Source organism: Mustela erminea, chromosome 9, assembly GCF_009829155.1.
Source record: "Mustela erminea isolate mMusErm1 chromosome 9, mMusErm1.Pri, whole genome shotgun sequence".
Classification (NCBI taxonomy): Eukaryota; Metazoa; Chordata; class Mammalia; order Carnivora; family Mustelidae; genus Mustela; species Mustela erminea.
The window spans coordinates 31,805,392-31,832,094 of NC_045622.1; the positions used below are offsets into that span (position 1 = coordinate 31,805,392).

The 26,703-nt window shown below is 34.1% G+C and overlaps 1 protein-coding gene across 2 annotated transcripts in view; it reads right to left on the reverse strand.

Moving 5' to 3' along the window:
• The window catches only part of CNTN5 (contactin 5), a 1,363,702-nt gene that overhangs the window by 148,198 nt on the left and 1,188,801 nt on the right, over positions 1 to 26,703 (reverse strand). For both annotated transcript variants that reach the window (XM_032358816.1, XM_032358817.1), the window contains 2 exons: positions 15,552 to 15,679; positions 13,324 to 13,499 (listed from right to left, as the gene is read on the reverse strand). In XM_032358816.1, the coding sequence (XP_032214707.1) occupies positions 13,324 to 13,499; positions 15,552 to 15,679 (304 nt within the window). The remainder of the gene's footprint in view (positions 1 to 13,323; positions 13,500 to 15,551; positions 15,680 to 26,703) is intronic.

Consider the following 26,703-nt stretch of genomic DNA (forward strand, 5'->3'; position numbering starts at 1 on the left):
GTTACGCTGAAAATAAATAAAAACAAAACCTAATACAAACTATGTTTGCTTAATGTTCACCTCTGTATGCTTAGGATAACTAGTCCCGAATTACCTTCTCATAGTTACAGGAAACAAAAGGAAATATGTACAAAAAAAATTCATTGATACTTAAACTGTGAAATATTCTCTAAAGGCATTTATGTATCAATGTCTAAAATATAAAAATAAACATATCAAAGGATTATTCCAGTCAGAATTTTGGTACGAGACAGAATGTAGCAATCAGGTACCCCCCCCACACTCCACCCCCAATCCAGGCAACCCCCATTCCCCCAATAAAAAAAGTTAGCTAACAAAAAGTGATTTTTAATGTCTGTTGCCTGAATACTCTTAAATAGAAACATCTTATTGAAATGCTTGCATCTGTAACATTAGCTAAACCTATTCTAAACACTAGAGACTTTGCAGTAGACTGTTTAGAATCATTACAGTGTGATGGAAGTTAGCAAAGTATGTCACAGGTCTCTTACTTCAAGAAAACCCGTCTTTCAGTTTTCCTTACTACTTACATGATGGATAATGGCAATTAGACAGTGGATTTCAGAAATGCTTGTGTAAAATACCATCACTATATTTAATAAGTATTTTAAAACAAATTTATCAGTATGCTTTATTTGTGAGGCTATCAGCAGTTAAAAAAGATAAACAATAGTTTCAATTAGGCATATTAGTAAGAAATCCTTGAACTGTACAATCTTATATCTTCACATGCTAATGGATTCTAAATTATTTTAGCTAATTTTGCTTCAAGATAGTTCTTTTGGTTTTGCAGATGTATAAGGTATATGACAAGATATTTAGAAATTATCAGTTAGATTATTACCTTACCTTACTAGTTGATTAAATAAACTTTAGTATTATCCTTAATAATAAATTCAATTGAACATTAAGTCTTTCTGCCAATGACTTACTTGGTTAATTCAAATTTCCCTTTCATAGTTTACTTCTCTCAATAGTACAAAGTGTCAATACTATAACACTTACCACATTAAATAGTTATTTCAATATCTGTATTGATTAGCATTCTAAAAGAAAGATCATACTTTAATGAACCATGTATTTCCTGCCATAAGGTAGTGCTATACATATCGCATCTAACCATTAAGTTTTTGTCAAGTGAGAAACTGTACTAAAATTTTCCATGATATTGGTATATATTTTTTTTGGTATATTCCTTTTGTTTGTTTGTTTTTGGTATGGTAGTTTAACAAATGAGCAGAGAAATGAGGAAGTCATTATATATGAGCATAAAATTATAGTTGTTTATATAATAACTAATTTAGCACAGGTTTAGCAAATAATCTACCAGACATGATACCAAGTGCTCAAAAATGGTTAAGAAGATAGATATGATTCCTGTCCTCAAAAATATATAATTTAGTAAAGGAATAAATGTGGATGGAAGCAGAAATTCTTATTTTATTCTGTTTTCTTTAATTGTTTTATATTTTTATAATTGCTTCTAGAATAACAAGCAGCCTCCTTTAAAAAATCACATATGGCTTCTCAGGAATTATCTCAATGACCCTGAATACTGAATCTTAACAATGCAGTAGTTAATTTCTTTTTTTATATACTCCATAGAAAGCTTTAAACAACATGTAAATTTATGTAAAACACATACACTTATGCTAAGAAACATATAATTTATCCCTGGACTTAATTTGGAAAAATCTGGCACCTTAAATTTTACTAGGAATATGTAACTTGCGTTAATTGGAACCAAGAAAAATCATGACCATTTATTTAACTTTAAGAGGTGATATGAGCAGTTTTCTCTAAAGTGAAATTTCTATAGTAATTATTAGATGAGGTTAGCCTTAACTGTAAGATCACCATTCATTATTATGATTTGGTATACAAAACCCCAGTATCTTTCTGATTTTCCTCATGCTCAGTCCCTACCTGGAATGTCTCCTCCCCTTTTGCTTCTTCTTCCTGCTTTTGTTTTTTTCTTTTTTCAAGATTTTATTTATTTATTTGACAGACAGAGATCACAAGAAGGCAGAGGCAGGCAGAGAGAGAGGAAGGGAAGAAGGCTCCCTGCTGAGCAGAGAGCCCGACACCGGACTCTATCCCAGGACCCTAGGATCATGGCCTGAGCTGAAGGCAGAGGCTTTAACCCACTGAGCCACCCAGGAGCCCCTCTCCCTGCTTTTCTGCAATACTTCTATTCTCCTGTAAGACTAGTTTAGGCACTCCCTGCTCAGTGGGAAATGTGCTTCTTCCTCTCCCTCTGCCTCTCTCCCTCCTCTTGCTCTCTCTCAATCTCTGAAATAAATAAACAAAATCTTCAAAAAAAAAAAAAAGGCTAGGCTCAGGTATTATTTAGTTGGAAAATCTCCTTTGCTTCTACAGGTCGGGTAATGTTTAACATACTGAATTCCCTCAACACACTTCTTCCATTGCTCTTGCCACACAGCAGCAGCTTATAGGCCTTCTCCTCTGTTAAGACTATTCTCCTCAAAGGCCCTGCTCTATCTCAGTTGTATTCATATACCTCCCATAGTGTGTTTGTTATTAATTACTATAGAACCCTCAGTTTCTGGACAGGTGCCTAGTGTGCAGGTGCTTAACAACTCTTTGTGGAACTGAGATAAATTCAGAATTCATCTACTGTACACTGATAAAATAATCTATAGAGCCATTAATTCTTTGTTAAAGATAAAGGTGTTGTGATCTCCAAATTCTCTAAGTTGATCTTTTCCATTTCTTTTATATAAGGGATATCAGATGAAGAAAGGAAGTGAATAATAATAGCCCAATAGCTATCTCCAAAATTTCCTCTTCCTCCTTTTACAAGATAGAAAACATTCTTGAGAGGCTACCTACTGAGTTATTAATTCTGGAGTCGTAAAGTTCACTTTTGTATTGTAATATGATAAAAATAGTGCATGAAAGAAACTAGAGGATTTTGAAAAGCTAAAAGCTAAACACATCATAATACTTACGCATGCTTAGAATTTAACACAAAACAGATGCAGAAAGAGAAATTGCCAAATAAAAGTAGAATTTCAAAGATGTCTTGAAAATAATGGCCTCTCAAAAACCAACTCTTTGAAAATCACTTTGAGAAATAATATAGGAGTCAGTCTAAAACACAATACTTACATATCAATAGTGTTTCAAAATGTAAACTTAACCACGTTTGCTTATAAAAATCCTAAACCTTATGTGGTATTAGAGAATAAGGACAGTCTTTTATTTACTAAGGCTTTCAGAAACTAAAAAGAATAATCTTCTTTTATATATTATTCTTACAGGCTGGAAATCCCAATATCAAGGTCTTTATTATATTATGCATTTCATCCCTCTGAAGGTTAAATTATAACCCCTGGATTCATAGATACATATAGGGTACTTCTCAAAAATAACAGAAAACTTATAAAACATCTCAGCATTGTCACATTATAACTAGAATCCATTGTGTGTTTCTCTTTTATTATCAACTCCTGTGGTTATTATAAAAAATTATTTTTAGTATAATATCTAAAATATTTATATTTTCTTATGAAGCAAAATGAATAAAACTATTGAAAATTGATGTTCTTTATACTTTTAATAGAAGTTAGAAACTTTCCTTGGTTAACAATAATAAAAAAAATTTAGATTTAGAGACCATAGTTGACATCTGTTTCTAAGTGACCTACTCTCAATGGTGGGTTTTTAGTTTATCTACTCCTACCTTTGCTGATTCCCTTAGCAACTCTACAAATATTTATTTATTCTCTGAGATAATTTCCTCTGAAGAACAGTTGTGACGCTTGTACTCTACATTCTTTGCCTCATTTTCAGCAGTAAAAGCAATGAATCATAATGCATCTCATAACCATTTTGAGAGAATGTTCAAAAGACTAAAAGAAGTTGATAAAATTAGGTTCATACACTATAAAATGATACAATTACAGCAGCCAGAAGAGTGAGCTTTAACTAATGGGAAAACAAACCCACAGAACATCTGAAGAGGCAAATACAGGAGGATATTTTAAGATGTTTTTCAATTCATTCTCAGCAACTTTTGTAAGATTTTATTTTTTTTAACAATTTGGCGATTTGCTCTTACAGAAGAGAACAGACGATTTTAATGTTTTAAAAGTGATAAAATAAGTAAGGTTAAAAATAGGCTGAGTTCCCAGCTAAAGAGTTAAAACTATAGAAAAGAAACAATCTCTTTATGTCTTCAATTTTCAAAATGACATAGTGAAGAATTACAGATATTATTCATCATATCTTTGTTTTGAAACATCAAACCATATCTGGAACAGTATTCATGGCAATGAAGTTTTAAGCTCAAAGAAGCTCAAATGATAATGGTAGCTGTGTCATAAATGTGCCTGTGTTGCCCCTTCATCTCTCTCCCTTTATGGGCTGAGTGCTTTATATATGTATTACTTGCCTGACTCACAATGTTGTTGTATGAGTTGAGTGAAATAATACATATAAAAGAGGAAGGGTGAAAGTTCACTTCATGATGTAGAAGTCAATTTATATATTTTAGCCTAGGTCTTAATTGTATAATGAAACTACTTTAATTTTATTCTGAAATGATTAACTGAACATTTGAAGAGCCTGGTTGAAGAGTCTGATTTGTAGGCATGTCTTTAAAAATATACATAACGAGCATATTTTTGGTTAAGTGACAGGAGATGGCTCACGATGGTAGTTTACAAATATGAGGAAAAATTTTTCATATTATAAATGTAACCACATAATCATAGTATAAGCCTGATAGGAGTGAGTGATTTTAGATTAATATATGCAAATATTCCCAACAATGAGAATAATTGACCCCAAAATTTTAAATCAAATGAAGGATATTTACTATAATTTAACACTAAGTTTACTGAGAAAAGAGAAATTTAAAATATTATATTCCTTTTCTTCTTTTCTGAAAAACAACCACAAATAAAAACAAAACCAATTCCTACATCATACTACATCATAGGGTATCTGGAAAGTACCTTTTGAAAAGAAGTAAATGAAATAATATTTGAAAATTTAGCATGTTGCCGTATATCTTATAGACAGTGGATGACAGCTATTATAATTATTTTTATTATTACTCATCTCTGTTTCCAGTGCTTTCTCAGTTGGCGGCATTTGCCAATATGGATGTCTAAGGTCAGAGTTTCAGAGAAACAGTCTCTGAGATGCAGACTCCATTAACGAATGACTTTGGGATCGACATTTTTGGAAAAAATGAAGAAAGCGGAATTGAGCAGGGTGAGTGTTTAATTATAATGCATTCATAGCAAGGGTTTCAGCTTATCTTTTATAACCATCCCTAGACATTCATCATCCCAATACTTGGGCATGGACTGCAGAGTTGGGGCATAACTTGAATCAGATATCTCTTTTTGGCTAAGGGCAATTCCCAGAGAGGGGATCTGGTGAGAGGTAGCAACCACGAATAGTTTCAATGGCTTGGGAAAGGAGTACCTCAATTTTGAAAGAAGAATCTGGGCAATACACCATGGTATCTGCCAAAAAGGCCTATGGTATCCTCAATTAAAATGGACATAGTTAGTTTCCTTCCTAATGCAATTCATTCGAGCAGGCTCACAAATCAATTTGAATATGAAAGAGCCAAATACAAAAAACAAGAGGAAGACAGAGGTATTTAAAAAAAAAAAACTGTCAAGATTTGAATAGCATCCTCTTAAAAAATAAATAAAAGCAAACACCGTGTGCACATTGGAGTATTGAGAAAAGAAGAGTATTAGGCTTTGATGTTAATTTAGGTGTTCATTTCAGTACTTATCTTGAACATTTGATATGCCTAGAAAACTACAATCTGATGATTTAAAGAGACCTTTATTTACTTATTTTAAGCAGTTTAGTATATATATATAAGATATTTGCTGCCTTATAAAAATAATCTTTATTAGATTGGGATGGAGAAGTAGTTCCAGAGTCAAAATCCACTGATTACTCATCCATGTACTGTTGCAAGATAATTGATAGAAATTTAGAGCAATGATGATTCATGGTACAATGGAAATTCTGAACTGAAACTCAAAATATTTGGAATATTTTGTGTGAAAATTTATATTAGAAGTTTGTTATGTATATTTAAAAACTAGTAAGTCTAAGTAATTCATTATTGAAAGTGATTTAGAATTAGATGACTATTTTAATAAACTGAATCAGTGACATAGTTGCAAAAACCTATTGGGGTCTACCAATGGTCACATTTCCAAAGAAACAGTCACTTTACTCCAGATTAAATTCATCCTTTGGTTGGATTAAAAACAACCAACCTAAAGAGAATGTAGTATTACAGAAATACCATCAAAATTAACATATGCATGGAATGGAAAAATAATTTTGGAGAAAAACAAAACTCCCAAAAGGAAAACAATTATGGAATTCTAGATAAGTAAGCACTTCTTTTTTTGTTTTTGTTCTGTTTTCTGTTTGTTTGTTTGTTTATTTCAGGTAAGCACTTAATCTCTGGAAATAGTGAGCTAATAGCATATTTAAATTTGGAGTTTATAATCCAGGAAAGCGAATTCTATTAAGAAGTAAGGAGTGTTTTCTATTTCTCATTCCCCGCTTTCCCAATCTAATAACTTGAAACATCCCAACTGGCTCTGAAAGTATGGTCTTTTATCTCTAGAAAGTATGGTATTTTATCCCCTGAGAGATCACAGAGCACAGGTTATTGATTGGATTTTTTCCAGCATAGCCTAACTAAAATTGCCTTTCTCTATCAAGAAGTTTTATTTTTCTTTTCACTCTCTCTCAGAAAAACAAACAAGTAAACTTGTAGTTCTTCACTAAAAAACATGGAAGAGAAACTAGTAACTTTTCATATCATCCATATGCTATGAAAATGTATCATAAAGGTAAAACCACTGTCAAAATGGACCTTTAATTGAACAAAAAGGCTCTGTATCTTCACTATAATACCACACCCAGAAAGTTTGTTTCTGTGGATTATATTCAAATGGACATGTGAGTCCTGTCATTTGGATGGCTTAAGCTATCTTTTTATACATGATAATGGTGGAAGCATTACCAGATTCTGCTCCATTTGACCAACTATGATTCAGAGTAAATGGAGGTGGGTGGGTAATCAACTTGGGGTTACTACTCAGCTGTGACCCTGGTGGTATTATGACCCACAGATTACTCAGATGACATCCCCGAGAACTAGGGAAGGGTCTTCTAATAATCAACTAATCTGTTAAAACAACGAGATTTAATTATACTAAAAATCTCTGAAGTAATGCAATAGTTGGCTAAGCTGAGAAAATGCTTTACATCAGAATGTTTTTTCATTCAGCAGAGATTGACTGAGTAGTTATTTGGTGGACATCTATAGTACAAAGTAATAAAAAATAAAAAAGCATATTTGTTTCTGGTTTTAGGGATCCCACAGTTTATCTTGTTTCATGAATGTATAAAATGTTATAGAATAATAGATTTTAATGGCATATTTTGTTCATGTTCATAGGACTACATGAAACATGTACGCATACTAAAGAAGATGGGCTTTTTTTTTTGCTATGGGAACTACAACTACTTTGAAAGAGTAGTGAGTGGGTGGGGGATTTTCTTTCAATCTAGCATAGACAAACCGGCAGAATGAATGTGGCACATTTTCCTAGAATGGTCTGAAAATTTTAAGGTTTTTGAGAATAATCTCTCTCCTTCTTAGAGACTGAGATTTGATTAGTGACTATTCTGTCCTATTAAAATGACAAAGTGACTTCTTTTGTTAGGTTAGGTAAAAGATTAAGAAAGAGGTTATAAAGCAAATATGTGCCAGTCAGAAGTTTGCAGCCGAGAACAGAAAGCTGGTGGGTTACCAGGACATTGGGATTCACAGCAACACTGAGATCCAGGAAGCAAGTAATCAGGTGATGAGGAAGGACAAGCCCTTTGTCAGGCAGGGAGAAGGTAGGGCTCAGAGTCCAGGAGGACATACTGCTTGAAAGTACAAATATTACTACTGAGTAGAATGAGCCAAAGAAAATGTGTGCCTTTGATAGTTACTGATCTTCTGCTCTTTCACACATTCCCTGATTAGTTACAAAGACCTCCACGACTTAGACCTGCTAATGTGATGATGAAGAAAGTACAACCAATGCTTGAGATGTCCTCAGAACTTTGTGCCTTGGCAAACCCTGGCAGTGTGTCTGATGATTTCATTCATTTTTACAATATTAATATTGACCCATCAGGAAAGAAAATGATACCAGCTGAGCATGTACAGAATTCGATTCTGAGACTTTTACAATGCTTAGGAAATAGATGTTAATCCCTAAGAAGGTAAACTAGGAACAGAAGTAACCATAATAGGAAGATTGACATAGGCTAGAACTATTTAGCTAATGTAAAATCCTTAAAACATTGAATAATTTGTATTCTGGTCCCTTTTCATGTATCTAATATTCCACAAAAACCATGGATATGAATCAGGTATGTTCCTTTATGGTTTCTATTGTTGGTATACGGAGTATCATAGTTACTCTTATTTTCCAGTGCTCTGACATTCAGATCTGGTTGGTAATGGAGTGGACTACTTCATAGAAGTGAGTTACTCATCACCAAAAATGTCCCATCAGACACTAATTTAACTGGAATATCAATCTAGGACAAACCCTATAATCTCCAATATCCCTCACAGCCCTGAGATACAATAGCTTTTCCTATCTTAGGCTGCCTTTCTCTTTCATCTTTTCCTATCCTGATGAACTCTATGTCAGCTTGTTTTCTTCCAAAATGATAAAAATTCACATTAATCTGTTTCTTTTATGGCCTCCAAGAATATTCAGCTGTAATAAAAAAAAGCAACTATTTTTATAGTCATATTTTTCTTGCATTACCTAATATTCTACATTATCTTTATATTAAAGACGAGTCAAATCATCTTTTTTTTTTAATTTCACACAGTTTTTTGACATTGAATGAACTCATAGGGTCAATGAATATGGATAAGGCAAGCTTTATAAAAAAGAACCAATAAATAATGCAGTTTAAAAAATCACACTGTATTTAATCTTGTCTCTCTTATTTAGTACTCATGTGGCTTGGAAAAGTCTTGTGTTTTAGTTTCCTCATTAAAAAAATGGGGTCAAATATCCCTACTATGCCTTCCTGGTTATATTGTTACAACCAGAGAATTGGGTAAATATGAAGGACCACTCAAATAATGCACTTTTATTTGGTTGCCCATTTAGTTACGACTTAGTATGTTCAGAGAATTCACAATGGGAAGCAGACCATCCTAATTACAGATATTTGGGTTTTTTCTCTTCCAAAAAACAGAGCAAATTACATGCTGCCATGATATTCAGTGCAACTCTTCTTTAGACATTATAAAAATTAAAGAAAGTTTACATTTTTAATGAACAATTAGGAATTTCAAGTCTATGGAAAACAATGGACCACTAAAGGTCTCCATTAAGACTTCATCTTTGGGGTTACCTGGCCATGCTCAGGTGCTGTCCAGACATCCTGAGAGTATTTAGACGTTCTTGCAGAAGTCTGACTAACATAAGCTATTATGTCAAAACACAATTGAAAATGCCTTATTTGATAATAAGGTGGTAATTTAAGAACAAAGCTTGTAATGGTCAATTCCTCATTGCTAAACCAGAATGAATATAAAAGCCACAAGCTGTTCAATTCCTGCTCCCCAGAGCTGTCTGAACTATCTTTCTAAAAAACACAAATCTGAATCACATGAGTCCCTGCTACATTCCAAATACAACTCCAGTTCCATGGCTTGAAAATCAGTGCCTTTTACAATAAGGTCTCTGCTGCTTTAAAAAAAAAAAAAAAATATATATATATATATATATATATATATATATATATTTTTTTTTTTTTTTTTTTTTTTTTTTTAATACTGACTTACAATGACTGTGTGCCCTCACTGTGCTGTCAGGGCAGGTGGCTCCTCACTGCTCCTGAAACATCCTCTAAACCCTTCTGCCAGACTGTCTTTGCTTTACCTACTCACTCTGCCTGAGATGCAGTTCATTCTAGCTCACAATCTAGCAAAATTCTACCTATCCAGGTCAGGTGCAAATTCTAGCTCCTGCTGGCCACATGCACAAGGTTCTCTGGGGACAACAGCTACAGCAGATCACTAGCTCTCATCCTGCAGTCTCTCTTTTTAAATGGTGCTCTCCTAGAGGAGAAGGTCCTTTACTTTGATCCTCCACAGTAGTTAGCTTGTGAAACTGAATTGAAATTAAAAACTTAAGAATAGCATCACTAATTTGCCAAATTTAGTTAATTCATATCATTGCCAAAAAAAGTGACTTGGTGAATTGGATTAAATGTTTATATATGTATTAATGGATTGCTTGGACCCTTTTAACAGTGGCTTTAGTAATTTGGATTCACTTCAAATCAGTCAAATTCCTGGATTTGTAAAAGACGGAGTAAGTAAAATGGGCAAGGGAAATAGAAAAATTTTCCATTATAGATGTTTTAATTTAAATTTCAAAGCAAGAGCTATTGCTTTTGTTTAACTGGATATGATTATATGTTTATCTACTCACTCTCTTATAATGCAGTCTGAAAGCTGTTTTATTTAAAACAAAAGTGTACTGAAACACTGTATACAGATTTTATGATAGCTACACATAAACAGCTTTATCTAAAAAACAATGTGTAAAAAAGACACCAGCACAATTAGCTGAAAAGTAAAGAATTTCATTAAGCTATATATTATCATCTACGAGATGTCATTGGTACTTTTTCCCTCCCAGAGATTTGGTTGTTTCAGTTGACACTTTGCAGTGTTAATGTTAAAAAATATACTGCCTTTTCTTTTCTGAATTACCCCTCTTCAATCACCCACTGCTGGTTGAGGTCCCAGGGCAGTTAATCCAATCAAAGGCACACTCTTCTTTGCTTGTGTCCCTGAATCTGTTTGGTTTTCTTACTCTGCTGTGCTAGCCTAGACCCCTCTGGTCTCTTTAATGGCTCTCCTTAGAAACTCAAAGTAGGCCATTAAACACCTTCCCTTCTGAGTGAGCTCTGTCCTGTCCCTCCTATTCCCAAAGTCTTCAATTGGCTTCTCAAACAAGATAGCCCACAAGTCCAGAGGCCTTCCCAAACCTCCCCTTTACATAACATTTTCATTTCTCCTTCTAAAACATATGATTTTAGGAATAGCATGTTTTTTTTTTTTTCTTTTTTCTTTCTGCGTCCTCAATGTCATAAAATGGAATTGTCTCCACTGTATGTCCTTGAAGCCAGACAAGGCCAAATCAGTATTTGAGGTAATTGAGAGAAAGGGGAAGAATTTCTTTTACACCTTGCAGGTTTGAAGCTTTGAAAAATTTTTAAGTACATATGTATTTCTCTTAATTATCCCAAGTACACTAAATATGATGAATGCTAAATTACCTTAAAGCTAAATACTTTTTCGCTTCTCAGTAGGATAATTTGCTTTTTCTTCTATTCTATAGTTCCTTGTCACTTCTAAAATCTAGAGCCTAATTTTAACATGGCTTGTAACCATATGGGTTTGCATGGAGTAAGGAGTCAATTTTGTACTATTTAAGGGCAAGAAGAGCATATGTATAAAGAGGGAAACAGCAGGTATTATTAACTCCCAACCTTATGAAAAAGATAAACCGCAATTATTGCTACAAAGGAATGATATCAAACCAGACTAATAATGTTTAAGAGGCAGAAACAAGAATTCATACAATTTTACCAGAATGATTAATTTCTTTGTTGGTATTTTAAAATAAGGGACATGTTTATATGAAACAAATATTCATTTTAGACATATTTTTACTTTATAATCTGATCACCCAAAATGAATGTTTACAGACAATTGTAAGAAGATGTATTTTGATGGTATATTTTTTGTTTTCAAATGTGATACTTTTATACCACATTTTTCTGCTTCTGTTTTGTTTGTTCACAATCTTGAAGAAATTGTTAACCCCACGTAAAGGAAAAAGAAAAGTCACAAATCAGAGGAAAATGAATTTAATTTAACATTCTCAAAATATTTTACATATAGCATAACCACTAATAATTAAAATTAATTTATTTGGTTAGATTAAATAATGCAGTTGGTAATTATTTCTTATATATAGTTTCTCCCATTATTTTCAAAGTAAATCAGGATGAAAAGATAAATGTAGAAGAAAATGTTTAATTTTGGTTAAACTGGTGAATCCAACAAAGATAGCTCATCCTTATTCTTCTACTAATACAAATTTATCAAATTCTAGAGTAAGAAGGGACCTTAGCAATTTTTGGGTGCAAGTCTTTCACTTTACTTCTCTATGAGTTTAATGCCCAGGAAAGCCAAGTCACCAGCTTTTTGTTACAAAGCCAATTAGGGATTGAGCTGATACTTGACCCAGAAAATTCCTGACTTTGGGTCTTGGACTTTTTTCAATGTATCATAGTACCTGTAAAATAAAATCCAATCTAAACTTAATTTTATTTGGTCTTACTACAGCTGTGGTTTTTTAGTGCTTCCCAAAGTGTTTAGAGAAGAATGAGTGGATATTAATAAGTACAAAGAAGTATTTTAAATTGGACTTGCACGCATAAATTGCATTTATATCTATCTCTTTAGCCAATGTAAAAGGGATATTTCAGCCAAAATATCTGTTACCCCAGTTGCATCATCCTTCTCTCTCTCCCTTTGTTACTATGTCACTCTTTTATCTTAAACAAGAATGTGGAGGAAGCAGGTCTTCTTCACTTCTTCATTGAGAACACTGTGGTGTTCTATACTAAAGGATTTGGTTCAAAAGATCCCCACTTCATTTAGTTGATTGCCACATAGATATTACAAAGAAAGGATTCGATAGGCAAGAAATGAATATACCTATGAAAGCTTATCTAAGGTTAGTGTGTATTTTTGACTATTGGTTGCATGTTTAAGCTCTGTCTAAGCTAATGTTTAATTCCTCTGAGGAATTAAAGAATCTCCAAAATCACTATTTCTTGAGGAGTAGGACAAGCAGGCTTATTTCATTTATTTATTGAATCATAATTACTGGTAAGACTGCTTAAGTAACACTAGTATGTAGCAATATAACATCTAAGAAGTAAAGTGCAAATATTGATAATATTAATCAAGTAAATAAAAGTGGGAAAGAAGCCAGATTTGTATAATGAAGTATTTTCAGTTTTTATTGGAATTAAAAAAAATACTTTCAATTTGATGTAACATAAAATAACAAAGTAATTGTTTGAATCAAACTGATTTTTTCCTAGATAAGAAATTTGAGTGTAAATTTTAAAAATTATTAGTACTCAACAAATAAAAATGTATTAACTTACGGCCCTGATGCTTTCAAAATGTCCACCTTCTTTCTCGAAATCAATAGGCTGTCCTTTTAGTGTCCAGTAGAAAGTAACATCCAAACTAGCATCGTGAATTGCTTTGCAATTAAGGACAATGCTTTCTCCCACTGTTAACTCTGTTCTTTTAGGAGTAAGTTCTATTCTTGTAGGTTCTACAGAAATAAAAATATATTAATTAACATAATTGACACATAGTATTTCCTTGTATTTTATATTTTAAGTAATAGAGAAAAACTTAAACAAGAAATTTATGCAATGCCGTTGCTCTAGATACACATCTTTAACTAAGCTATTATTAATTAAATTTTACCTTTTTTGTATGCTAGGGCATTTTGCTATACTTGTGTATGGAACTGATGATTTAAAAGTTACTATTCCTTTTAAGAAGTAAACTTATGCAAAAAAGATAAGAAAATATATAACGATAAGCAACATTTGGTATTCCCAAAGAAGGAAATTACCTGAGATCATGACCTGAGCCGGGACCCTGAGATCAAGACCTGAGCCGAAGACAGAGGCTTTAACCCACTGCGTCACTCAAGCTCCCAGAAGGGAAAATTTTTTTGAGAAAAATGTGTGTGTTTAATTATTTAATGATTCAATTAAATTTTTAAAAAATAGATACCCTTTCATTGTGTTTAGAGCCAATAAAGGTTAATATTGCTGTACATCTAAAGGTTATTTAAGCTAGTGATCAAGTAATTGAAATATGGTATTTTTAATAAAGTAGGGAGGGATGGAAATAATTTTGACTTAGTCCTTTTTCCTAATTAGATTTCTAATTGTAGATATCTCAAGAAGACTGACCCAAATGATTAAAAATTAGGTTAATTTTCCTAGTCTAGATCTGCTTTTGGCAATAGCATAGTCTGATGAAGCATCATTCTTAACCACTCATAAGATCCTTTAATATGTGACATCCTTCCAAGCAGTCAGAGAGGAAAGTACAATAGCAGAAAAGAAATATAAATGTTACCATTCTAGAGGTCAGATATTCTGTTTGGCTTTCTAAATTCTGGCTTCATCAGAGAAGACAGATAATCACAGCATACTGATTGTAGTTTAACTTTGTGAGAAATGGAATGTTCTGAGTAATTAAATATTCCATTCAACTTGTGATTAACAGAAACCTTTTTTGTTATTATTTTTAAAATGTCTGTGAATTCAACATTGCTTCATTATGACAAAGATTGTTTAGCACATAAGGCACAGACTAGCAGATATAGTCAGATTCCCATTATGTATGCTATAAATGAAGGCATCATTTAAATTATTTTCCTTTCTTCATCTTTTCCTTCCTTCATCCTTTCATCTAATGTTTGCTTCTTTTCTAAAATATGAGCGTACTGGCTGTTTTAATGACATTTTTATTTCTAAAGAAAAAGAAAACTTAATATTTCTATATTTTTATACACAGGTAAGATTCACTATTTGATACCTGCCTACAGGGAAAAAGTTGATTGAAGATATAGTTCAGTTGGAAAAATTTTTCTTTGCCAATTGAAAAATTGAAAAATTGGGATTTTCTGTCTGTACTAAAGAATGATATGTAGTCTCAAAAAAATGTTCTAGGCCAAAAAGAAAAAAAAAAAGTTCTAGGCCAAAATCTAGTACATGTTTGAACTAGAAAACTAATAGAAAAATTTAAGTGGTAATATTTATAACACTCAAAAGTGACAGTGCTTAAAAATTCCACTGATGCAAACACCAAAGAACAGGTCAGGTAACCGTTTACCTGATACACATTCTGACACCACAGAATGTCCTCCTTCTGCTACTCCTTTCTGCCCCAGACCCCAGTTGCAGTGATAACAAAGGGATATTACTGATTGATGTTAAAATTAATCTTGATAGAGGAATAATATTTTTATATTGTTGGAATACTTTTGGATTTTGAGACATCCAGTAAAACTTCAGAAAGCTTTATCTCCTTCACATATTTTGTTTCTAATATTTCTAACATTTATATCTTCACATATTTTGTTCTAATGTTAAGTTTCTACCAACAAGGTGTTCTTTTCTTTATGGTCTTCTAAATAATGGAAAGGGACAATTTGGATGTGTTAGTTCCATCTTTGCAGTGTATCTTATCAATAGGAGCATGCAGACACATACGAGCAAACACATTTTACATGCATGTTATATTCACTTTCTGACAAAGCCATGAAACTATGCTTATAACACAGTTAGCTACATTTTCTTACCTTTTACAGATACTGATGCTATGATTTCAGCAGAACCAAAGATGTTTTCCCCTTGGCAAACGTACTTTCCCTCATCAGATTTAGAAGCATTTAGCATCCGTAGACTTCCGTCTGGAAGAATAGCTATTCTGAAAATTATTAAAAAAGGTTTTTTCCTCTTTTACTTCAAATAAGCTAAGTGGTAAAATATTCTGATGATGTCTGAAACCACCTCCAAGGTAATGATAAATAAGATAAAGGGATCACTGTGAAAATATGCAGTAATAGTAGAAATGTTTTATCTTTCCAGAAATTATGCAATAAACCCACTTAATATCTTCTTATACTTAAAAGGGTTAGGGTGTTACAGGTTATTTTTCTTTTGACCCTTTTTGACAGTTAATTTTAAAACTGGTGGGAAAAGGTGACCCTGAATTTGGTTATTAAAACTTTTACTATAATATCACCCAGTGATATTTTAATATGAAGTTTGAGTATTTTACTTCAAACCCAGAGTGACCTCAAAAATCAAATATAAAAAGAAACAGCATAAAAACATAGAGGAAGACAAGTACAGAACATAAAATTAATTGTACACAGCTAAGAAATGATTTATGGTAGTTTCTTTACAGTGCCATGAGTACAGCAAGGGTATGAAAATGAGACCTGATACCTGATACCTGGGCTGCTCACACTGCACTTCTTCAACTTAAAAACATGATAGTTTGCGCTTGGGCTTTTCTGAGACCTTTGTTAAAAGTGTACTCTGAGTCATATGAAGGTGAAAAATTAAGACATTATTAAAAATTTTTGGAAGTTCAGCAAAAATGAGGTTGACATTTGGGATTATCATATTATCCTGTGTATTCATCATCCCAGAAATATATGGATTTCAGAGTTGATTAGTACTTTTGTTTTTTTTCTCCGTTCTATACTCCTGAAATATAACTCATTTTTTTAAAAGGTTTTATTTATTTATTTGACAGAGAGAAAGATCACAAGTAGGCAGAGAGGCAGGCAGAGAGAGAGAGGGAAGCAGGCTCCCTGCTGAGCAGAGAGGCTGTTGCAGGACTCAATCCCAGGACCCTGAGATCATGACCTGAGCTGAAGGCAGCAGCTTAACCCACTGAGCCACCCAGGCGCCCCTATAACTCATTTTTTTCACCAGTGCATCAACCTCCTCAAGCAACCTGAAACTAAATAGCAGTGGCTTTTATGGTTTTATTTGATATGACACCAGAGTTTGGACTGACTTTTAGGAAAGAGAAAGTAATAGGTGTTTGGTAAGAGCCAGTGGCCCTACTGAACTTAAAATACTAAAATCGAATTTCCCTAGTTCCGTAAAGAATAGTTTATTCAATGGCAATATAATTATCTTATACTATTTAAGAAAAAAAAATGGGTTAAATATGTTTAGTCAATACCCTTCATGTTTTTTTAAAAACATGTATTCAATCTTGCCAGTCACCGAGAACTGAGTTATTTAAAGCATTGAGCCTTTCAACAATCGGATTAGATTCTAGGTTGCTGACTATTGCTTATGAATTTATACTTATATACTATTATCAATAAAGATATTAGTTTTGTTTTTTTTTTTTTTTTTTTGACAGAAATCACAAGTAGGCAGAGAGAGAGAGAGAGAGAGAGAGAGAGAAGGAAGCAGGCTCCCTGCCGAACAGAGAGCCCAATGCGGGGCTCGATCCCAGAACTATGGGATCACGACCTGAGCCGAAGGCAGAGGCTTTAACCCGCTGAGCCACCCAGGCGCCCCAATAAAGATATTAGTTTAAACACATCATACTCTTTTCAATATACATCAGAACTGTTTTACAACTTATGAGAAGGAAAACAAACTTAGAGGCAAGCCAAACTAGGAATAGAGAATTTGCTTTTGTAGTTTATGTCTAGGAGAGACACTAACTTCAGACATTTGGAAAACACAGTGCCTTTAAATGTTATAAAATCTATTGAAGATGGCCAATGCAAGATTCTGATGATTAGATAGCGCTCATTTTGTATAAAAATGAAATATATTTATTCCATTTAAATTCCAAAGGTACACATACTATAACAGGATATATTTGAAGTAAAAATTATACTTTTCATAAACAAATGGTAATATCTTATAAGAATTATAAACTTTATTGAAATATAAATTATAATATTTTACTAATATTTTACAAATACCTATATTTTATCAATTAACATAAATTCTAATCTAGGACGTGAGAAATTTGGCTTAGAATTTACTTCATTTAAAAAAATAAATGCGGGGCGCCTGGGTGGTTCAGTGGGTTAAGCCGCTGCCTTTGGCTCAGGTCATGATCTCAGGGTCCTGGGATCGAGCCTCGCATGGGGCTCTCTGCTCAGCAGGGCGCCTGCTTCCCCCTTCTCTCTCTGCCTGCTTCTCTGCCTACTTGTGATCTCTCTCTCTCTCTCTGTCAAATAAATAAATAAAATATTTTAAAAAATGCATCTTGGGGCGCCTGGGTGGCTCAGTCATTAAGCTTCTGCCTTCAGCTCAGGTCATGATCCCAGGGTTCTGGGATCCAGACCTGCAGGGGCTCCCTGCTCGGCAGCAAGCCTTTCTCCCTCTCCCACTTCCCCTGCTTGTATTCCCTCTCTTGTTGTTTCTGCCTCTGTCAAATAAATAAATAAAATCTTTTAATAAATAAATAAATGTATCTTAAGATTCTGGGAGTGTTTCAGTTCCTGATTTAAGATAAGTCCTTTCTCTCTGACAGGAGGCAATATATTATACTCTCCTTTTAAAGATAGTTTATGAACACCCCTGCATTTTAAGCTACTTGAGGAAGGAAGAATTTTGAATAGTATGGAGCTTTTTTATCTGTCAAGTCGCAGTGTCATTTAAGCAAAAGCCTACCTCCAGTTCAATAGTAAATCTTTATTGGATGAGCTCATATATATATATTTTCAAATGTAAGAAAGATAAAACAGTTGAGACACTGAAGGTGATTTACTTTATAATGTCTGGTTATTATGTATATAATTACTTAGATAACTGAATATTGATTTAACATTTTCTTGCACTTTCCAAAATTTTGTATATATTCTCACCTCTTCTATTACTATGTGTCTCCTACATTTTAAATTTTCAAATTTGGGGATTAATTCTGCTGAGAAGTCCTTGAAATTGGAGTAGCGTGGTAAGTCAGGGGTTAGGTAAAGGTCTCGTGGGGATATGGAGAGATTTTACAAATGCAAAGCAGCACTCTGGCATTCATCTTTCCATATTTTCATCTTCCCAAATCATCTTTCCATATTTCTATCTCAAAATTTCTCTATGAGGTTCTGCCTAGCCCTGGAGATGTCTTGGTTCTCATTTTGTACCAAATTCCTGGATCTCTGCCTTATTAATCTGCCCAATGCCACAGTCTGTCTAGATTAGCCCTATGTTTACTCTTATCTTGCAGGATTTATTGCTTACTTCCTGAAGCCATCTTCATCTCCAAATTTCAGAGCCATTCCTCTTCCACTTTTGGCTTAAATATCAGATACCCCACAAACAGTTTAGGTTCTTCCAACTAGACTGCTTCCCTGGAAATACTACCTATTTATATGCCATCATTTTAGAGATCATGCTCTGACTTCCACAATATATTTCTTTTTGGTATCATATCATACATAGTGCATATGATATTATAGAATGATTAATCATTAATTAAGATTATATGCTTTAAAGTCAGAGAGAGCTGATTTTAAATCACTGCCATTAACTAGTATGTGTGTGATTTTAAGCAGTTTATCTCTTTCCTTATATATAAAATGTTATAATTACATTTAACTTGTTCTTCAAAACTATTAACTTAATGTAAATTTGCGTACCTTAGTAGTGTTGATAGCCATTAACTGAATATGTACTCAAAATATAAATAAAAATTTTGACAAATTTTAAAAGGAAAAAATAGAGTGTTGCAAACCTCAAGTATCTTGGGGTGTTCATTTAGTATTTTCTTGGGGACTAATATCTGAAATGAGAACTGAAGGATGAGAGGAAGTTAACTAGGAGTTAAGTGTGGGGAAAGGAGAGGGAATAGCATTTGCAAAGATATTGAGGTGAGAAGGACCACAAACTCTTGAAGAACTAAATGGCCAATTATGATGGCAACATATAAAGGAGGATGGGAAGGTCCCAAAGTGAAACTGGAGAGGTAGATAAGGGCAAGATCATGTAGGATCTAGTGTAATATGGGAAACGTTTGATCTCTATTTTAAGGTAATGGGAAGCTGCCATTTAAAAAAATATTTTATTTATTTATTTGAGAGAGAGAGAGAGTGAGCACATGAGAGGGGAGAAGGTCAGAGGGAGAAGCAGACTCCCTGAGGAGCTGGGAGCCCAATGCAGGACTCAATCCCTGGACTCCAGGATCATGACCTGCTGAAGGCAGTTGCTTAACCAACTGAGCCACCCAGGTGCCCGAAGCTGCCGCTTTTTAAAAAATAACTTTATTGAGGTGTGTAGGCATATAATAAGCTCACTTATTTAAAGTAGATGCTTTGAAAGATTTTCACAAGTGGATGTAGACACAAAACAATGACCACCATCAAGATAGTCAACACATATATCACCCCAAAGTATCTCTGTGTTCCTTTGTATTCTGTCTCTCTAACCTCTTCTTATCATATCCCTATCACCAAGCAACTACCGATCTGCTTTGTGTACCTATGGTAAGTTTGAAGTTTTACATAATTTTATATAAACAAAATCATAATATTATATATGCCTTTTTGTTTATGTCTTGATTAATTCAGTTAAGAGAAAGCTGAGATTTATCTGTGTAGTTGTGATGACCAATAATCCAATCTTTTTTTACTGCTGAATAGAATTCCATTGTATATATATACCATGTATATACCACTATTTGTTTATCCATTCATCTTCTGGTTGGACGTTTGGGTTATTTTCTGCTTAGATCTGTTACAAATAGAGCTGCTTTTAACATTTGTGTAACAACTATCTTATAGATAGTTTGCTTTTATTTCTTTTAGATAAGTATTTAGGACAATTTACTGGATCATAGGCTTTATGTTTATTTTTTATTTTTATTTTTTAGAAGATTTTAATTTATTTATTTGAGAGAGAAAGGGAGAGAGACAGAGAGAGAGAGAGAGAGAGAGAGAGAGAAAACCAGCCAGCGGGAGAGAGGAACAGGAAGAAGGAGACTCCCCACTGAGCTGGGAACACAATGCAGGGCTCAATCCCAGCACCCTGGGATCATGATCTGAGCTGAAGGCAGACGCTTAACCAATAAGCCACCCAATATCCCTATATTTATGTTTAATGTTTAACTTTTTTAAGGGAAATGCTATACTGTTTCTAAGCAGTCATACTATAATTTACATTCCTAGGAGCATTGTCTGAGAATCCTTGCAACACTTGAAATGATCAGTCTTTTTAATTTTAGCTATTATAACCATTAGGTAGTAGAATCTCATTGTGGTTTTTAGTTGTATTTTCTTAATGACTAATTATGTTGAGCATCTTTCAAGTGCTTATTTCCCATCATATATCTTCTTTGGTGAAGTGATCAAATATTTTGCCAATTTTTTAAAGATTTTATTTATTTATTTGACAGACACAGATCTTAAGTAGGCAGAGAGGCAGACAGAGAGAGAGGAGGAAGCAGGTTTCCTGCTGAGCAGAAAGCCCGATGTGGGCCTCAATTCCAGGACTCTGGGATCATGACCTGAGCCGAAGGCAGAGGCTTTAACCCACTGAAGCACCCAGTGCCCTATTTTGCTAACTTTTTAATGAAACTGCCTTCTTATTCAGGTTTGATAGTTTAAAAAAAAAATATTCTAGCTATAACTCTTTTTTCAAGTGAAAAAATTGCAAATATTTTCCACCAGTTTAGGCATGTCTTAATGTTTTTCCAACAGCAGAAGTTCTTAAAGTGGATAAAGAGTAATATATCAATTTTATTTTATGCTTTGTGTTTTTGACACAAAGGTTACCTAACCTAAAGTCACAAAAATGTTTTATTTTCCTCTAGAAATGTTATAGCTTTAGGTTTTATGTTTATGTCTATGATTCTTTTTAAGTTAGTTTTTCTTTATGCTGTGAGGTATGAATCTAACTTTTTCTCCTGGTTATTTTACTTTATCATTTTTTAAAATTTAATTTTATTTTAATTCCAGTGTAGTTAACATATAGTGTTATATTAGTTTTAGCTGTATAATGTAATGATTCAACAATTCTCTACATCACCCAGTGTTCATCACAACTAGTGCAGTCCTTAATCCCCATCATCTATTTTACCCCTCCCTCCACTTACCTCCCCTCTAGTAACCCAAAGTAGTCTGTTTCTTAGGAGTCTGTTTCTTGGCTTATCTTCTTCTCTCTCTTTTGCTTTGCCTTGTTTTATCTTGGTCATTTTTTTCTTTCTTAAATTCCACGTATGAATGAAACCATATCATATTTGTCTTTCTCTGACTGGCTTATTTTGCTCTCCATTCATGTCTTTGCAAATGGAAAAATTTTTATTCTTTTTTGTGGCTGAATAATATTCCAGCATCTATATCATCTATATCTATATGTATATCTAACATCTATATCCATCTATGCATGCCACTTCTTCATCCATTCATCAGTCAATGGACACAGGTTGCTTCCATAATTTAGCTATTAATAATGATGCTAATCATAGGGGGTACAACTATTTTTGTATTCTTTGGGTAAATGCCCCGGAGTCTGATTGGATTATAGGGTATATCTATTTTTAACTTTTTGAGGAATCTCCATACTCTTTTCCAGAGTGGATGTACCAATCTGCATTCCCACCAATAGTTGATAAGGTTTCCTTTTCCTCCACATCTTCACCAACACCTGTTGTTTCTTGTGTTTTTGATTGTAGCCGTTTTGACTGGTGTGAGGGGAGATCTCATTATAGTTTTGATTTGCATTTCCCTGATAAGGAGTGATGTTGGGCATCTTTTCATGTGTCTGTTGGCCATCTGTATGTCTTCTTTGGAGAAATGTCTGTTCATGTTTTCTGCCCATTTGTAATTGGATTATTTGTTTTTGCGGGGTTGAGTTGCAACAGTTCTTTATGTATTTTAGATAACAGCCCTTTATTGGATATGTCATTTGCAAATATCTTCTGCCTTTTAGTTTTGTTAATTGTTTCCTTCCTTGTGCAGAAGCTTTTTATTTTGATGTAGTCCCAAAGTGTATTTTTTCCTTTTATAATCCTTTCTTCAGGAGACATACCTAGAAAAATGTTGCTACAGTTAAGGCCAGAGAAATTACTGCCTGTGCAAAATTTTTATGGTTTCATTTAGGTCTTTAATCCTTTTTGAGTTTATTGTTGTGTATGATGAAAGAAAGTGGTCCAGGTTCATTATTTTGCATGTAGCTGTCCAATTTTCCCAACATTATTTGTTTAAGAGACTCTTTTTCCCATTGGATATTTTTTCCTCCTTTGTTGAAGGTTAATTGACCATATAAATATGGATTCATTTCTGGGTTTTCTATTCTGTTGCAATGATCTATGTGTCTATTTTTGTGCCAGTACCATACTGTTTTGATCACTACGACTTTGTAATATAACTTGAGGTCTGACATTGATTTGTTCTTTTATGTTTTTAATTAACTGTTTTATGCATTTAAGTGCTTCCATGTTGGGTGCATAAATATTTATAATTGTTATATCTTCTTGTTCAATTGCCCCCTTTGTTATTATGTAGTGTCCTTCTTTGTCTCTTGTTACAAACTTTGTTTTAAAATCTATTTTAATATAAGTATTGCTACTCTAGCTTTCTTTTGACATCCATTTTCATTATAGATGTTTCTTCATCTCTTCACTTTCAATCTGCAAGTGTCTTTAGGTCTAAAATGAGTCTCTTGTAGGCAGCATACAGATGGACCTTGTTTTTTCATCCATGTTATTTGATTGTAGCATCTAGTCTATTTATGTTCAAAATTATTGATTAATATGTATATATTGTCATTTTGTTGCTAGTTTTGTGGTTGTTTTTGTAGTTTTCTTTGATCCTTTCTTCTATTCCTCTCTGTCATGGTTTTCTTTAGTGATATATTTGAACTTTTTCTCTTTATTCTTTGTATACCTATTAATTTTTTTATTTGCAATTACTGTTAGGGCTGTATATAACATCATCTGCATACAGTAGTCTATATTAAGTTGATGGTCTCTAAAGTTTAAGGCCATTCTTTACTCCTCTCTTCCCTGCATTTTAGGTATTATGGTGTCATATTTTACATCTTTTTATTTTGTGAGTTCCTTGACTTTTTTTTTTTTTTCTTTACAAAAACATTTATTTTTTTGATGCTTTTTTGTCTCATACTTCCATAATGTCACTTTTGGTCTTCATACTGAAAGAGTCCTTTTTACTGTCTTTTTCAGGCCTGGTTTAGTGGTCATAAATTTCTTTAGTTTTTGTTTGTTTGGGAAGCTCTTTATCTCTTCTTCTATTCTGAATGATATCCTTGCTGGATAGAGTATTCTTGGCTTCATTTTTTCCCATTCAGCACTTTGAATATATCATGCCCCATTTTTCTTTTTTTTTTTAATTTTTATTTATTTATTTGACAGAGAGAGAGAGAGATCACAAGTAGGCAGAGAGGCAGGCAGAGAGAGAGGAGGAAGAAGGCTCCCCACTGAGCAGAGAGCCCGATGTGGGGTTCGATCCCAGGACCCTGAAATCATGACCTGAGCCGAAGGCAGAGGCTTTAACCCACTGAGCCACTCAGGTGCCCAAACAACTTCAGCTGTGCAACACTCTTCATGCCACATTTTTCTGGGTAGCAAAGTTTCTGCTGAAAAATCCACTGATACCTTATGAGGTTTCCTTTATAGGAAACTTTCATTTTTCTGCTTTTAATTTTTTTTTCTTTATCACTACATTTAGCATTTTTAATTTTTTTTTTTTTTTTACATTTTTCCATTTTATTTATAGTGGGTCTTGGTGTAGATTTGTTTTTGTTGATTTTTTGGGGGGTTTTCTGTACCTGCTGGGTATGGATCTCTCATCTCTTCAGCTTGATTGCCTTATATTGCTGTATCCACCAGGTCACTGATACATTCTTTGGCTTCCTGTTACTTACTGTTCATTCCATTTGTTATATTTTAATTTAAAATATTAATCTGTTAATCTGTTATATTAATTTAAAATTTAATCTGTTATATTTTAAATTTCATTTATTGAGTTCTTCATCTTTGGTATGTCATTTAAAAAAATCTCTTTGTTAAGGGTCTCACTGATGTACTCCATTCTTTTCTCATGTTCAGTGAGTATTTTTATGATTACTTTATATTCTCTATCGGGCATATTATTTATATCTGTTTTGCTCAGATCTCCTATTGTGGTTTGTCATGTTTTTTCATTTGGGAAAAATTCCTCTGTCTCCTCAATTCGTCCACCTCTGTGTCTGTTTGTTTATGTTAGGAAAGTTAGCTCTATCCTCTGCAGAGGTCCTGGAGTGCCCTGCAGTAAAGTGTTCACTAGAACTTGCCACTTACAGGAGTCTCTTATGTGTGCTGCCTATAACCTGCTATTGTGTTTGTGTAGCATTAACTGTTGTGGGCTGTGCTTGCTCTCTGTGGTATTAGTGAGACCTAGGCAGACCGACTCTGAGGGAGCATGATCCTTGGAGGGCTTGGGGTCAGTGTGACAATGTTAGCAACTTTTGCACCAAGTCACTAGTCTTAGACCAGATTAGGCCACAGTTACAATGTGCATGAGTGGCATCCACCAGATAATAAGATGCATGGCTGAGGTAGTGGCAAGGAGGGCCTGGCAACTGGGTGTGACACACAGTGTCTATGCATGAAGAGAGGCTGCTCCCAGAGTGGGGAGGTCACTAGGCATGGCATACTGTGTCCGCAAAATTTGCACTAAGCTGCAAATCCTAGGCCTATTGCCCAAAGTACATCTGCAGTTGGGAGTGCAGCACACAGCAGAAGCCATTGCCAGGGCATTTGGTGTCTGTGCCCCATGGCTGGGTGCATTATACTGTGTTTGTGTGTGTAGTGCCTGGTCAGGGCACATGAGGAATTAACTAAATTTGCACTGAGACACTAGTCTTAGGCTAGATCTCCTGAAGTTCAGTGACCATCTGGTGCATGAAACCAGGAGGCAGTGCCTGGGCAGAGCATATGCATTACTAACAAAATTTGAGTTGAGCCCAGAGACTTGGCCAGCAGGCTTAAAGAGAGCAAGTCCTCAGGAGAACTCATAGGCAGGGCTCACAGCTAGCAGGTTAGGTAGCAAGTGTCTTTGTAGTTCCACCTCCTGCAGGTGGCTCTGTGTTTATGGTATGGGGCAAGGGAGGAAAATGGTGTCTACCAACCCCTTTGTTCCCAAAGAAGTCCCCAACATGCTCTATAATTAGTATAAACAAATATTTTCCCATTGTGCAAGCTGCCACTTCAATGTTGCTCTACTTGGATTGTTGTCTCTTTAGGGGCAGGGACCCTGTTATCACTCCCCCTGATAGCTCCCCCAATGCTGAGCCAGCTGACTTTTAATGCTCCAGGATCCAAGTCCCTCTGGTTATACAAACTCATGGAATTCAGCCCCACTCTCTTTCAAGACCACACATTATGAGGATTCTTTTTCCCTGTGTGGGCTCTCTGATGTTTTCTTTTCTCCACAACTGGAGCTCCCTCCCTCCTATGGGCAGCTCCCAGCCACCATTTCTGCCCTTCCTGACTTCTCAGATATGGCTTCTCTTCTATACTTTGTTGTGGAGTTTTTTCTGCCACTCTCTGGATTTTTCTCTGGGTTATTGACTCATATATGAGTGATATATAGTTATAAATGTGGGGTGGGTGAGCTTTAGGTCTTCCTACTACATACCATCTTGCATCCCTTCCATTGATATGACTCTAACTTATTATTATTTTTTATTGTTGTATTTTGTCTTTGTTTTTGCAACAGGATGTCCATTGTCCCAGCATCATTTCTGAAAAAGATAATGTTTCACAATTGAATTGTTTTTTATTTTTGTCAAAAATCAAGTGAGTATTTTTGTGTAGGTCTATTTTTGGTTGTCCTATTCTGTTCTATTGATCTATATCCTATTTCTCTAACAAATGAAATTATCTTAATTACTGTAGCTATATAGTAATATGTAATATCAGGAAGAATAACACCCCTCGCTTCATTCTTCTTTGTTAAGATAGTTTTGTTA